We start from the raw sequence: 13,324 nt of genomic DNA on the forward strand, positions 1-13,324 counted from the left end.
ATCCATCCAAAGAGAAGGGGTTCCAAAAACCCAGTACAAGCAGTCTGTCCAGCCATACACTGTCACCCACATTCATAGGGCCTAGTTTGGTCCTATGCTGGTTCCCCTGCTGTCTCTTGTGCCTCCTCGTCCTCATTTCTCCTTCTATTTATACTCTCTGCCTGCCAGCCCTGCCTATCCTTGCTCCTGCCCTGCTATTGACCGTTCAGCTCTTTATTAGACCATCGGGTGTTTTAGACAGGCAAGGACTCACAGGTTCACAGAGTTAAACAAATGCAGCATAAACAAAAGCAACACACCATAAAATAATATTCCCCAATGATATGCCAAGCTTAGACCTTGTAAATTGATGGCACATAACTATCAATAGTTATTATGTATAGGCACTGGCTCACTACTGGACGCTTTGGATAGCAGTGGTGGACATAACCCAGATTCTCTAGCACATGCAGACAAAAGACTGGAAGAACTCAGATGAATTGATCTAGGAAACAGGTGGGGACATCATTGGAGGTACTGGAAATTTTTAAAAGAACAAAAATAAGATAAGTTTAGAGAGTATTTTAGGATAGAATATAATAAAGTGCTTTTAGACACAAAAAAGTCATTACTATATGTGGGACAGAATAAAAATGGACATGGAAAGAAAAGCCCGTGAAACCATTGTGGAGATGAGAGCGATGATAACAAAACCAAGGGGAAGGAACTCTTCGCCTAATATTTGATCTTTGTCCTATGATACAGAATGTGTTTTTGTTTGTGGTATACAGAATTTAAATATGAAAGGGGAATTAACTTAGAACGGGGAAAGAGGTACTCAGCCACAGAAAGATCATGTCTAATGAGTCTAGATAAATATTTTGAGGAAAAGTGAAGAAATACATTTCTATTTTCCCCTTAAGTAGAATATAAAGGCAGAGAAGGAGGTAGGTGTCATGTGTCTATGAGCAGAAGAGTTGGGGAGACATTCAGATCCAGATCTGACTGTTGGCACTGCGGATATCATGGGAGCAGTGAGGTGAGACCGAAGGTGCTCTATTAGCAGCATTTCTGTCATTTAGATATTAGATGCCAGTCAGAACCCCAAAGTTAACAAGAAAATATTGTCTCCAAATGTTTTTTGGGGGGGAGGGGAGGTTTGAGACAGGGTTTCTGTGTAGCTTTGGAGCCTGTCCTAGAACTTGTTCTGTAGATCAGGCTGGCCTCGAACTCACAGAGATTCGCCTGCCTCTGCCTCCCAAGTGCTGGGATTAAAGGTGTGTGCCACCACTGCCCAGCTCCAAATGCTTTTTTAGTGGACAAAGTTACTTCCAATTGAGAACCACTGGTGTCAATTATTTGGTGTGTTAGGGGAAGATTTAGAAGTACAGATATGTAGTGTCTTATTTGAAAGTATTTCTGACCCACAACAATGCTGGTATATATTAACACTATTTTTTCCCTCTATAATAGATGGATTGATGAACTCTGATACTTGACAGGGAAGGCCTTGCTAAAGCATATATAGTGGTAGTGAAGCAAATGAGCCTGACTGTATGGTTTTACTATTTTTCTGCACTTCTGTTAGGACTAGTTGCCTAACTTCCTATTAAGTTTGTACGTGAGGAATATACAGTAGGTGTACAATAATTATTTGTTAATTTATATTCTTAAGTCCAAGGATGGTCCTAAATTAAAATATAATGGGATAAAAGCCAAGCTTGGTGACTTAACACTTGAAACTCCAGCATTCACATGGCCGAGGCAGGAAGTTTGCCATGAATTTGGAACCAAATCAGCCATACTATGATTTCTAGGCTAGCCTAGGCTCCAACATGAGCCATTACCACAAAAACAAACAATTATGTAAAGAGATAAAAAATTGCTTTATAAGATCTTTTCATTCTTAGAGAAAGGACTATACTCAGCTTTTCACAAAATTATCTCTCCTGCATACAGAATTATTAATGCAATGTCATCTTTCCAAATGTGGCACAGTGTCTCATCACCTCCATTTTAAAACACAACGCAGCAGTCAAGGAAACCTCAAACAAAACTAAGACTTAGGGGAGGAGAGAAAAAATATAATACGCTTCCCATATTTTACAGATATATATAGGCTACTCTGGATATTGGAAGCATTTGCTATAATTTATTCTAGTTTAAACTTCCAAGTTAGGAGCTAAAGAGATGGCTCAGCACTTGCTACTCTTGGAGAGGATTAGGATTCAGTTCCCATCACATACATGGCAGTTCACCACTGTCTGCAACTCTAGTTCCAGGGAATTGGACAGCTGGCCTCCTCTGCATGCACGTGGAACAGACATACCTGCAGGCAAAACAGCTATTCACAGAAAATAAAAATAAATAATATTTTCAGAATTCCAAGTTTAACTAGAAATAACTCTTGCTATTTTAAAAATATTTTCAATTTATTATTTTTGATGCATATGAGTGTTTTACTTACATGTAACTATGTATGTCACATGTATGCTTGTTGGCTGTGGAGGTCAGAGACCTCCATGCTTGTTGCCTGTTGGATTCCCTGAAAGTAGAGTTACAGAGGACTGTAGTCACCATGTGGCTGCTGAGAACAGAACTCAAGTCCTCTGTAAGAATAACAGCTGAACCATCTCTCCAGCCCCTGATTATCTTTGAGACAGGCTCTTGTCTGTATACTCTGGGCTATCCTTGGACTTGTCGTCTTCTGCCTCAGCTTCCTGAATGCTGGGATTATAGGTATGCCTCATCTCACTCAGTTAAATTTAGAAGTCTAACTGGTGGTGGTGAATGACTTTAAACCCAGCGCTAGGGAGGCAGAGGCAGGCAATATAGTTCATTTCTATATTGCAAATTCCAGGAGAGTCAAAGCTACAGAGAGACTCTGTCTCAAAAAAGATAGATGATAGATAGACAGACAGACAGACAGACAGAAGACGAGAAACAGACAGACAGATGTATAAGTCTAGCAATTTGTTTTCTTTATAGCTGACTCACTTTTTATTAGGTACACAGTGGTACTGTTACAGTTTTGTGTCCTAAATGGCTAGAATTCCCAGAGGTATGGTTAATCGTATGCGATATTCGTCATTTAATCAATTATTTGTTTGTGTCTCTACAACTTACCTGTTGGGACAATAAGTCATTATTCCCTTGCTATACTTCCATACTCTTATGACACTAATTTCCTGAGGGAGTGATAGGTCTTTAGGTAAAGCTGCTAGTTCCCTAGACACTTGACAGCTCTTGCCAATTAGCATAGTTCCTTGCTTAAAATAACTTACAAGGGCCAGGAAGATGGCTCACTTGCTGCCAAGCCTGAGGACCTTTGTTCAATACCTGGGACACAGAGAGTATAAGGAAAGAATGACTCCCCTCAAGTTGTCTGCTGACCTCCATACAAGTGCCCCCCACGCTCATACACCAAATGAATAAATAAATGTAATAAAAATAATTGATGAATGAATCTGTGAGAGAATGATGATAACTTACTGGACAGAAGACTTGTGTACTATATCTATGTAAGTTTGGGAAATCCTTAATTTTGTTAGGCAACAAAGTATGAGGCGTTTTAAGGGAATGTTAATCAAGGAAGGAAATGTTAAATCACCAAGGAAATAGTGATATGATTATTTTTATTTATTGCAGCCAATATTCTCTAGAGTTACACATTCAAGTCCAATATATGGGTAAAGATTCTATCCCCGTCAGAATCTAAGCTTTCATGGATTCTTCAATGTATATAAAAGGTTCACATTATGTGGGATGGCTCATAATCTATAAAATGAGGAGTTGAACATGTGAGAGAAGGTATTCATGTATGCAAAGGTGAATGCTGCAGAACGGGCTAAGAAATGCATGCTTTCTTGCATTTGATGAAAAGGTAAGTACCCCCATGTGGAATGTTGGTTTCTCTTCCGCACCTGCAGTTTCCTTTATGCTAATACTGCTACAGTCTCAGCTCTCTTTCAGCAGTAATTATCTATGCTATGTTGTGCTAAAGTATTTCTTCTCGGTCTACGGATGCAAAACAGTTCCTTCAGGATGATCAAAAGATAGCACGAGAGGCCACACCTATAAATTAGTTCTCACAAGACAATAAGTTATGTAACACACTTATGAAACACTCTTTTCATTCCATATATCCAGATTTTCTGCATGATCTGGTTTGAGCTGATAGGCAATTCTGTCTCCAGATGACTAATTGCTACATTCATGCCATGCTCACTTAGCAAGCATGTGCTCATGCCTGTGGAGCGTTTTATACATATTAACATCCCTGCAATGACACTAAGAACCTGCACTTAACAGAAATGCATACATGGTTTATTTGCTATTTCAAAAGGGTTTCCAGAAGAAATAAATTTTCATTTCAGGATTGCACTGGGTGATTATAAAGATAATTAAGGCATGGTCCATGAACCATGATCTAAGGAAGATTGTGGTCTGTGGGTGAGGCAGACAGAAGCAAAACAGTTATTATTGTGAAAAAAAGCACTGGCCAATAGACTGGAGAGGAGGAGAATCTGAGAAATGTTCAGAGAATGGCCAGTGCTTAAAGTTCCCTAGTAACTAGGGAGGTTCTAGGCTCAGGATTTCGGACTATATGCTGTAGGTGACTAAGATTTGAGAGCTTGAGTGTAGTGGTGGAATCCTGCATTAGTTATATTAAAATAGTATCCTGGCAGCGATGCTTAGACTTATCTGAAGGGATGTTAAAAAGGCCACTTTAGTCAAGGATTTGTAACGTCTTTCTTTCTCGGCATCGTCAGTGCCTGGTGTCAAGTATGTTTTTAATAAACGTTAAACATTTCCATCATGGCCACGGTACCAGAGTGTGTGAATGGATCAGTGAACCTTGTATCATCACAACTGATTTTTCTCCCTTCCCCCTTTCAGGATGACTCTTCAGCTTAGTTTATTTCAAGTATGTATTTCAACTTGTTTTATGGAATAATAATGGTATAAAAATGACGAACTAGCATTTACAGAGAACCATAATTGTTCAGGTTAGAGAGACAGTACCATGGTTAAGATGTGTATGGTTCTTTCAGAAAACATGATTCAATTTCCAGCACCTACATCAGGCAGCTTACAATTGGCTGTAATTCTAACTAGAGGAGGATCCAAGACCTCCAAAATCGAGAGGCACCTGCAGTCACATAATGTCCATACAAACACACTGAAAAGTGAAAGAAAAGTAACTACTCTAGTGTTGCAAAATTTTAAAAATAATGATCGAGTTATAACGTTCACAGTAGAAGGAAAAGGTGATTTAGGTAAGGTAAATTTTCCTGGAGATAGATTAAGAAAATCATCCACAGTAATTTATGAAGTATAGAGAGAAAGTATCTGTTGGACACGCAACAGATTGAAAGCAAACATTCCTTTTTTTAATGTGTGGCTTGATTAAGACGGATGCTAAAGCCAGACTACTTGGGTTTAAAACTCGGTATCATATTTTCTGGCTAGTCTTGATTAAGATACTGAAGCATTCAATGCCCCAGTTTTCTTATTTATGAACTGGGGCATATCATATCTTATCTAGTACTAAAGTGTGGCCAAGTGATTAGAATAGAATTTACAATATAACAAGTCCTAAATAAAGCTCAGCATTTAAAAGCTTTTTATTATTAGTGTGGCAGAAATTACTATATAATTTCCCAACACCTGGTCTCTCTTTCTTATAGTAATAGAATCACTAAGTTGTAACTATGCATGCAACTGTCTGGCATAAACACTATATATTCTAGTTTTTTATTACAGTAACATGTGGCCATGTGTCTAGGAGTTAACCAGTGAGATGTGGGCATTAGTACCATGTGGTAGCTGACGAAAACCTTCCTCAAAAGACAACTGGATGTTTACCAACTTCTCAAAGTTTTGTAAGCATGAAATTATTAAAGTTAGTACAGGTATAGAGTAACGAGAACTGTCACTTCTGAAAACATGCTGACATTTATGAACAAATTCAGAAAAAATTCCTAAATACATAGTCTAGAGAAAAGTACAAGTATACTAGGGTACACATACAAGTATATCAATGGGAATGTAATCTGTTATAGTCCTGACTTATAATAAATGTGACGACTGAGGCAGGGGAGTCATGAGTTGAGGCAAGCCTGGGCTACATAGTAGAACTTTATCCTAAAGGTGAGGGTAGTGGCAGAAGAAAGAGGGAGAAAGGGGGGGAGGGATAAGGGAGAGGGGTAGGAAAATGGGAGGTTGGGCTGTCAATTTTGGCTTTTGTCTTGAATGTTGTTGTCCATGGTCAGTGGCACAGAGTAACTTAAGCCTGTGGTGAAGCAGGGTATCACAACAGGGAGTTTATGGTTAAAGTTTTCATGTCATTGCTGGAAGAGGAAGAGATTGACTAGGGTCCCAACACTGCTACTAAGGATATGACTCTAATTTTCATCCGTTAGGCCCCATTTCTAAAAGATTATATCTATCGCCTTCCAGTAGTGCCAAGTGCTAGGGACCAACACATGGGCTTCTGAAAGACGTTTTGGATCCCAACTACAGTAGCCATCTGCAGTGGAATGGGTAAAGAAAATGAGGTATATTTGTAGAACATTATTCAGCAGTGAAAGTAAATCAACATGGGTACATTCAACAATACCCACTGAGTAGGAGAATGAAGACCCAAAATAACCCAAAGCAAAGTTTAAAAACAGGCAAGCTGTCATTTAGACTTGGGCAGAACATTCTGAAGAAAAGCAAGGCAATGATTAGTATCAAGTCAGGATTACAGTAATTTCTAGGTAGAGAGAGCTCTTCTAAGGAAGAGCTGTCATTACACAGGGAAATACCGGGCTTTTGAATGTCTTACCGTGTTCTGTGCTGTGACTGGTGCAGAGATTTCATGGATGTTTCTTAACATATTTTTAAAATTACACATTGTCTTATGTATTTTTGTATATGAATATCGTATTTCACAACCTAACTGGAGACACACAAAGAAACAGGGATACTTTAGCCTCTACTTCATTCTTTCCTCTATTGTGCTAACTTCTAAACACTGGCTGAGACCAGGAGGATAAAGACCACAAAAGATCTGTCAGAGCAATGAGACAGAATGATGTCGCCAGGAGCTGGGGTGGGCAGAACTGTCCTATCAATCCAGAACGCCTTATCTCTGGACTTTTACTATTACTTTAAATGTCCTGTTATTTATACCACAAGATCTTATTTCAACTGATATACTTATCTAGATATAACCTTAGTAGGGATGTTGGTTCTCCAGTCTAGTCCCTTCCTCTCCCAGCTTCAGCGAAACGAAAAACCTTGCTATAGCCACACACTCCCTGCTGTGGTAGTCTGACTCACTACAGGCCCCAGATTTTTAAAAAGACAACCTACCCAACAGAAAAATTACATTAATACATATGTACAAACACATATAATAGGTGATTTGTATAAGAAGAATGCTAAAGGACTCATAAACACCTCAACAGTATTCAATTATCAAATAGATAAAAAGTACTTGCTATGTTATATTGTCAAATTTTTCTGAAGAGCAATATATTCAGTACTACTGCGTATTCAGGAAAATGATCCCTCTTGGCACTGCTCATATAAAGTGCTACAAATTTTTGGAAGATAAACGAGAAGTATCTATCACAGTTGAAACACTCACATGGCTTGAGACAGCAAATAAAAAAAAATTCCATAGAAATTACTCAAGAGCAGCTATCTAAGAATTTCACTGTGCCATTCTTTGTTCAGGAGAAATCCTGGAAGCAATCATTAGTTTCTAGATATCTGAATAAATGACACAAAGCTATTGTGAGATATCTCGTTATTTAGCTGTTTTTGTTTTAAAGATGAGTTAGATGGATGGATGTTGATCTGGAAGGCTCTTCATGAATTATTTAGCGGCAAATGTAAGCTGTCCATTTTTTATATTTCTGGCCAACCAACTTTGTATGTGCTCACCTGCTTAGATCTGTAATGACATGCAAAGTATCAAAAGACAGAATCTAGATTTTCTTAAAGTTATTTTGTGCCTAAGGGGAGCGGCATGCCTGCCCCAGCCAGTGTATAGAGGTCAGAGGACAGACAACTTGTGGGAGTCCGGTCTCTCCTACACCTTGTGGGTTTTAGGAATTGAACTCGGGACGTCAGCCTTGGTGGCGAGCACCTTAACTTGCTAAGCCATTTCTCTGGACCAGATTTTAGTAATTATTACCTTAACCTGGGAGTCAGGACAAAAATGACGGTGACTTCTTCTGCATATACATGTCTTTGAATGATTTTACTGGTTCTAGTTGAATCCATATACATTTATAATTAGCAAACTTGCATCATTTTGATTTTAATGAAATGTGTAGAAGAATGCAAAATAATGTATCCCCCTGGTAGGTGAACACCTATAAAATTGCTGCTAAATGATAACCCATACTATTGAAACACGCTGCACAAACCTGTACAAAATAGAATGGCGTAAGAGACTTAAGGAAATTACTTATCTCACTGATATTTCACAATAAGCACCTCAAATATTAACTAGAAAGAAAGAGATGAATTAGTAAAATAAATAAATATACATTACTTCATGCAATCTCCTGGGAAGAAGCTCAGTGCCAAGCTGTGCCATGAAAAAGAAAGCTGAAGTTAAGAAACACAAAGGAATGGGCTGTTCATTATCAGGGGAGGCCTAGTCATTCTACGTTAGAATGTGCGAGGGAGTGGCCATCCATCAAGATATAAAACCCACACATTCCCATTCAAAGCATATTTTCCGCCCCACCTCAGATGTTCTTCCTCCGGTTCTGCACAACCACCTGGCCTCACACCTATGTCTGCCTCCTCCCGTTTGCCTTCTGTCTTTCCCTGAAGCCATTTGATTGCTAACTGCTCTTAAAAGTTACCTGCGGAAAAGCTACTGGCCATGCGTTGCTTCTGGAGACTTTAGCAAATAACATGGTAGCCCGGCTAAGAATAAGTCTAGACTCCGCTCTTCCTGACTTCCGGCCGCCATGGCCTGTCACACCTCACAAACGTCACACCTCACCCAGGCTACCAAGGTGAGAAGAGGCTTCGGCTCTAGGAACGACAAGCAGAATGTCCTGGACTCTCACATCCGGGCAATTGATGAACCAAACCAGAGGGCGGAGTCTGGCCTGACCAATGGGAGTGTAGCGTTCAGCCGCCATCCGAGGTCACGTAGCCCATGGGCGGGGACTCCAAAGCGGGAGATGTTACCTCGTGTGAGAAGAGCCTGCTCCAGCTGAGGGTAAGGAAAGCTTCCACGAGATTGAAGTATGGCAGCTCAGAGTTCTCCAGAAAGCCCATTTCTGAGGCGTGGTTAATGTAGCCGAGCAGGGACGAGATCTCGAACTCAGCTTCTGCCCTGCCTCATTCGGGGTCACAGGGATTCCTGGGCCTGACAGGCCGGTGGGTTTCCACTCAGCTAGTTGCATAGGCTATAAGAAAGTAAACAAAATGCCTCTTTTACAAATTTTACAGACCCTCCCCCCCCCCAGCGTGGGGGGAGGTTCTTACGAGGTTATGGAAAGGAATGGAAAGGAGTATGGAAGGGGAGAAAATTCGAGAATGCCTTCATGTAACGGGAGAAGATGTGTCTCAAAGATTCACACGCTTCTTACCTTGGGTGCAATATTGGTAAAACTACCCCAGCTTTGTGTTCAAAATCCTGTCCTAATTATTGTGTATATTTCCATTTTGAACCATTCCGAGAGGAAGGGAAATCTTTAGAAGTAGATTTAAAAATAAACCTGGGAAATTACTACAATTTACAAGTAAATCTTTAAAAAAAAAATACTTCTGGCCGGTGTGATGACACACAGCTTTAATCCCAGCTCTCAGGCAGATTCTTTGGGAATTTGAGGCCCACCGAAGTGTGACCTTGTCTCAAAAATCAATGAAAACAAACCAGAAAAAATTAATCTTGACTGTGATTATGCTTGTGTGTGTGTTTGATTGGCCTTTAAATATAAAGCCAACTTATCTTTTTGCCCCATCCACCCAACACACTAAGGTGGGTTCAGAGAGCTGTTACTCAGCACAGTAGACTTGGCAGGTGCAGTTCTGCTCGTGAATGGCATGTGCCGTATAGTAAATACTTCAGAGTGTGAATGTCAATGGTTGATGCCAATACAAAAACCACTGTCTCCAAAATAGTTGATGAGAATGGTGCCTCTAAAGCTGATGGAGATGCAAGGTATTACAAGTAAGGACAGAAAATTGAAAATAAATGCAAACCACAAACTGAGTGGGTAAACTAAGAGTTGTGGGTTTTTTTCTTTTTTTCCTTTTCTTTTTTGTTTTAAGTCTTTCAGTTCACTTATATAGTGATATACAGTCATGATTTTCTGAGAAAATGTAACTTTAAGATATGAAAAATTTGGGACTAGAGCCATGACTCAGTGGTTAAGAGCACTGGCTGCCCTTTCAGAGGAACTGGGTTTGGTTCCCAGTTCTTAAATGGCAGCTCTCAGCATCGGTAGCCCCATCCCAGGACATTCAAGGGCACCAGGCACACACATTGTGGTGTACAGACACACATTGCAGACAAAACACTTGTACACATAAAGCAAATTTTAAAAAGGAAATGAAAATTCTAGGATCAGTGTTTGCTTCACAGACTATAATGTATGGAAAGGCATAGAGGTGTAATGATTATAAATATTCTTAGAGATAATTATCAGCCTAAAAAATGTCATGTTGGCATTAGAGTGGGTGCAGCACCTAACTGGCACCATACTTACTGATATTTAAGACTCTGTCAATCTGGGTTGTGCATCTGCTCAGTTTAATTGAATAATATCTAAAAACTTCTATGTTATTAATTAAAATAATTGTGCTGTGGGTTATGTTAGAAGTTTGTTTTTAAGTTTTTCAGCAAGTTGAATAGTTAAGGATGTTCTCTTTGGGCCAGTGAGATGGGTAAAGGCCTGCCAGCAGGCCTGAAGATCTAAGTTTGATGCCTAGGACCCTCATGGTAGAAGGAGAGAATAGAACCCCACAAGTTGTCCCTTAACTTCTACACGGACAGTGACACAGTTGTGCATGCACGCGCACACACAATAAATAAAAATGTAACAAAAAGTTTACAAGAAGAATATTCACCTGATGATAACTGAAAACAGGGATATATTATAGCCCTCTCCAATAGATGGTATCTTCAGGTCTCTCTCTCTCTCTCTCTCTCTCTTCGTTTTTTTGGTTTTTTGAGGCGGGGTTTCTCTCTATAGCCCTGACTGTCCTGGAACTCACTCTATAGACCAGACTTAAAACTCAGAGGTCTGTCTGCCTCTGCCTTCCATGTGCTGAGATTAAGGCATGTGCCACCACTGCCCAGGCTATATCTTCAGCTTTTCAGACTTCAGAATGTCATATTACATAAGATAACAGGCAAACCACAAAAAATTAAATAATAATTACACTAGGTGTCTTAGTTAGGTTTTTATTGCTGTGAAGAGACACCGTGGCCACAGCCGCTCTTATAAAGGAAATATTTAATTGTGGTGGCTCACTTACAGTTCAGAGGTTCAGTCCATCATGGTAGGGAGCATGGTGGCATCCAGGCAAGCATGGTGCTGGAGAAATAGCCAAGTATCCTACATCGTGCAGGCAGCAGGAAGTTGACTGACTGTCCCACTGAGTGAAGCTTGAGGAAGAGAACTCAAAGCTCACCCCCATAATGACACACTTCCAGCGGAAGGTGGGACCCTCCAGCCTCGAGGTCTGGATTAAAGGTGTGTGTCATCCAGCCTCCTCCAACAAGGCCACACCTCCTAATAGTGCAACTCGCTATGAGTTTATGGGGGCCAAAAACACGCAAGCTACCACACTAGGCCAAGAGCATTTGTATTATAATATGTACTTAATTCAATAAAACGCTTTTAATAAGCCATTATTTGAAACATCTGATTGACATCTGGATTTCTTGAGACTGTTTTGTTGCTTTTTGCAAGGGTAGGGCTTGAGCCCAGAGCCTTGAGCATGCTGGTCAAGTCCTTGACTACTGAGCTATCTCAGCATCCCACATACTTTATTCAGAGAGGGCCTCACTGTATAACTCAAACTGGCTTTAACTCTAAATCCATCTTCTTCCTCCTTGGTGCTTAGATTAGAGGCATGCATCACAACATCCCACTCCTTCCAGATGTTTTAGATGGCAAAATTATTAACTATTTGATACACAGAGTAACTTCTGAGGCATAATTCCTTGAATTCTCAATGTGGGAATCATCCTGGCCTAATTAATTGTTCTAATTGCTTATTATTTTATTCAGTAGATTTGTTGAATTTCCAATAGTCTGTGGCCCTGATAGCTTTATCATACCATAGTTGCTTTATCCTGGATGAACTAGCAATTAGAAAATTCTAGCTTCAAGCCTTTTATTTTCTAAGTAAGAGAGCAGATAATTTCCCAAGTCTTACTCTATTTCGTTTTTAAATAGGTTTTAAGAAAACTTTTAGTGCCTCCACTATATTATTACTTTTTAAAGATTTATTTATTTTCTTTTTATGTGTATAGGTGTTTTGCCCAAGTGCCTGTCTGTGCACCGGCGCCTTTGGAGGTCAAAAGAGGGCTTCAGGTCCTTTGGAATTGGAGTCACAGACAGTATTGATAGGTGGGTGCTGGTACTCAAACCTGGGTCTTTGGCAAGAGCAGTCAGTGCCATTAACTGCTGAGTCATCTTTCCAGCCCTCTACTTCTTCATTACAGAGTTTTGGCCTTGGTTATTTAATTTTGAAATCATTTGCGAAGCATAATAACCCTAGATAAAATATCGTGTCAGTCTTTGCCACTTACTCCAGTTTCCTTTCAACTAAATTATATTAAACATACTTGAACCAGCTTGTATGAATTAAATTACAAGAGAAAATATAGAAAAATGTATAATAACACACATTATTTTCATATTAGATTTTCAACCACAAAAATAAATGTTATTTTATACTTTACTTTTATAATTTAGGGCCTTTTGAAAAATAAGTGAACCAAAGATTTGTGGTTAAGAGAGATTTCTTCTCAGCTTTGCTATTTTTCCAACGTTTATTAATTTTTTTATTTCTAGATAGTGAACTCTGTGTGTCTTTGAAGGGAAGAGCTATGTTTTCGGCATTCAAATATTATGCAGTAGACTATTTACATGAGGTATGATGTTACTGCCTTCTATCCATTTACTAAGAATTATTCTTGAAAACATGTTATGTGTATCTAGTATATGATAATTTTCAGTAATCCACAGGTTAATCTTTAGTTGCTTTCAGAGTCATTAAAATTACTTTAGGTTTTTATAGCAATTAAATACTCATTGTGTATATGTATCTGTGTGTCTGTGTGTATGCATATTCTTGCCATAGTGCA

At 39.3% G+C, this 13,324-nt stretch overlaps 1 protein-coding gene across 1 annotated transcript in view; it reads left to right on the forward strand.

Annotated features, from left to right (window-relative positions):
- The first annotated feature begins 8,960 nt into the window (after positions 1-8,960).
- Positions 8,961-13,324, forward strand: part of Shoc1 (shortage in chiasmata 1) — a 78,590-nt gene continuing 74,226 nt past the window's right edge. Inside the window, exon 1 of the mRNA XM_087897277.1 lies at positions 8,961-9,191. Within this exon, the coding sequence (XP_087753403.1) occupies positions 8,961-9,191 (231 nt within the window). The remainder of the gene's footprint in view (positions 9,192-13,324) is intronic.

Source organism: Myodes glareolus, chromosome 16 (genome assembly GCF_982192425.1).
Source record: "Myodes glareolus chromosome 16, mMyoGla1.1, whole genome shotgun sequence".
NCBI lineage: Eukaryota > Metazoa > Chordata > Mammalia > Rodentia > Cricetidae > Myodes > Myodes glareolus.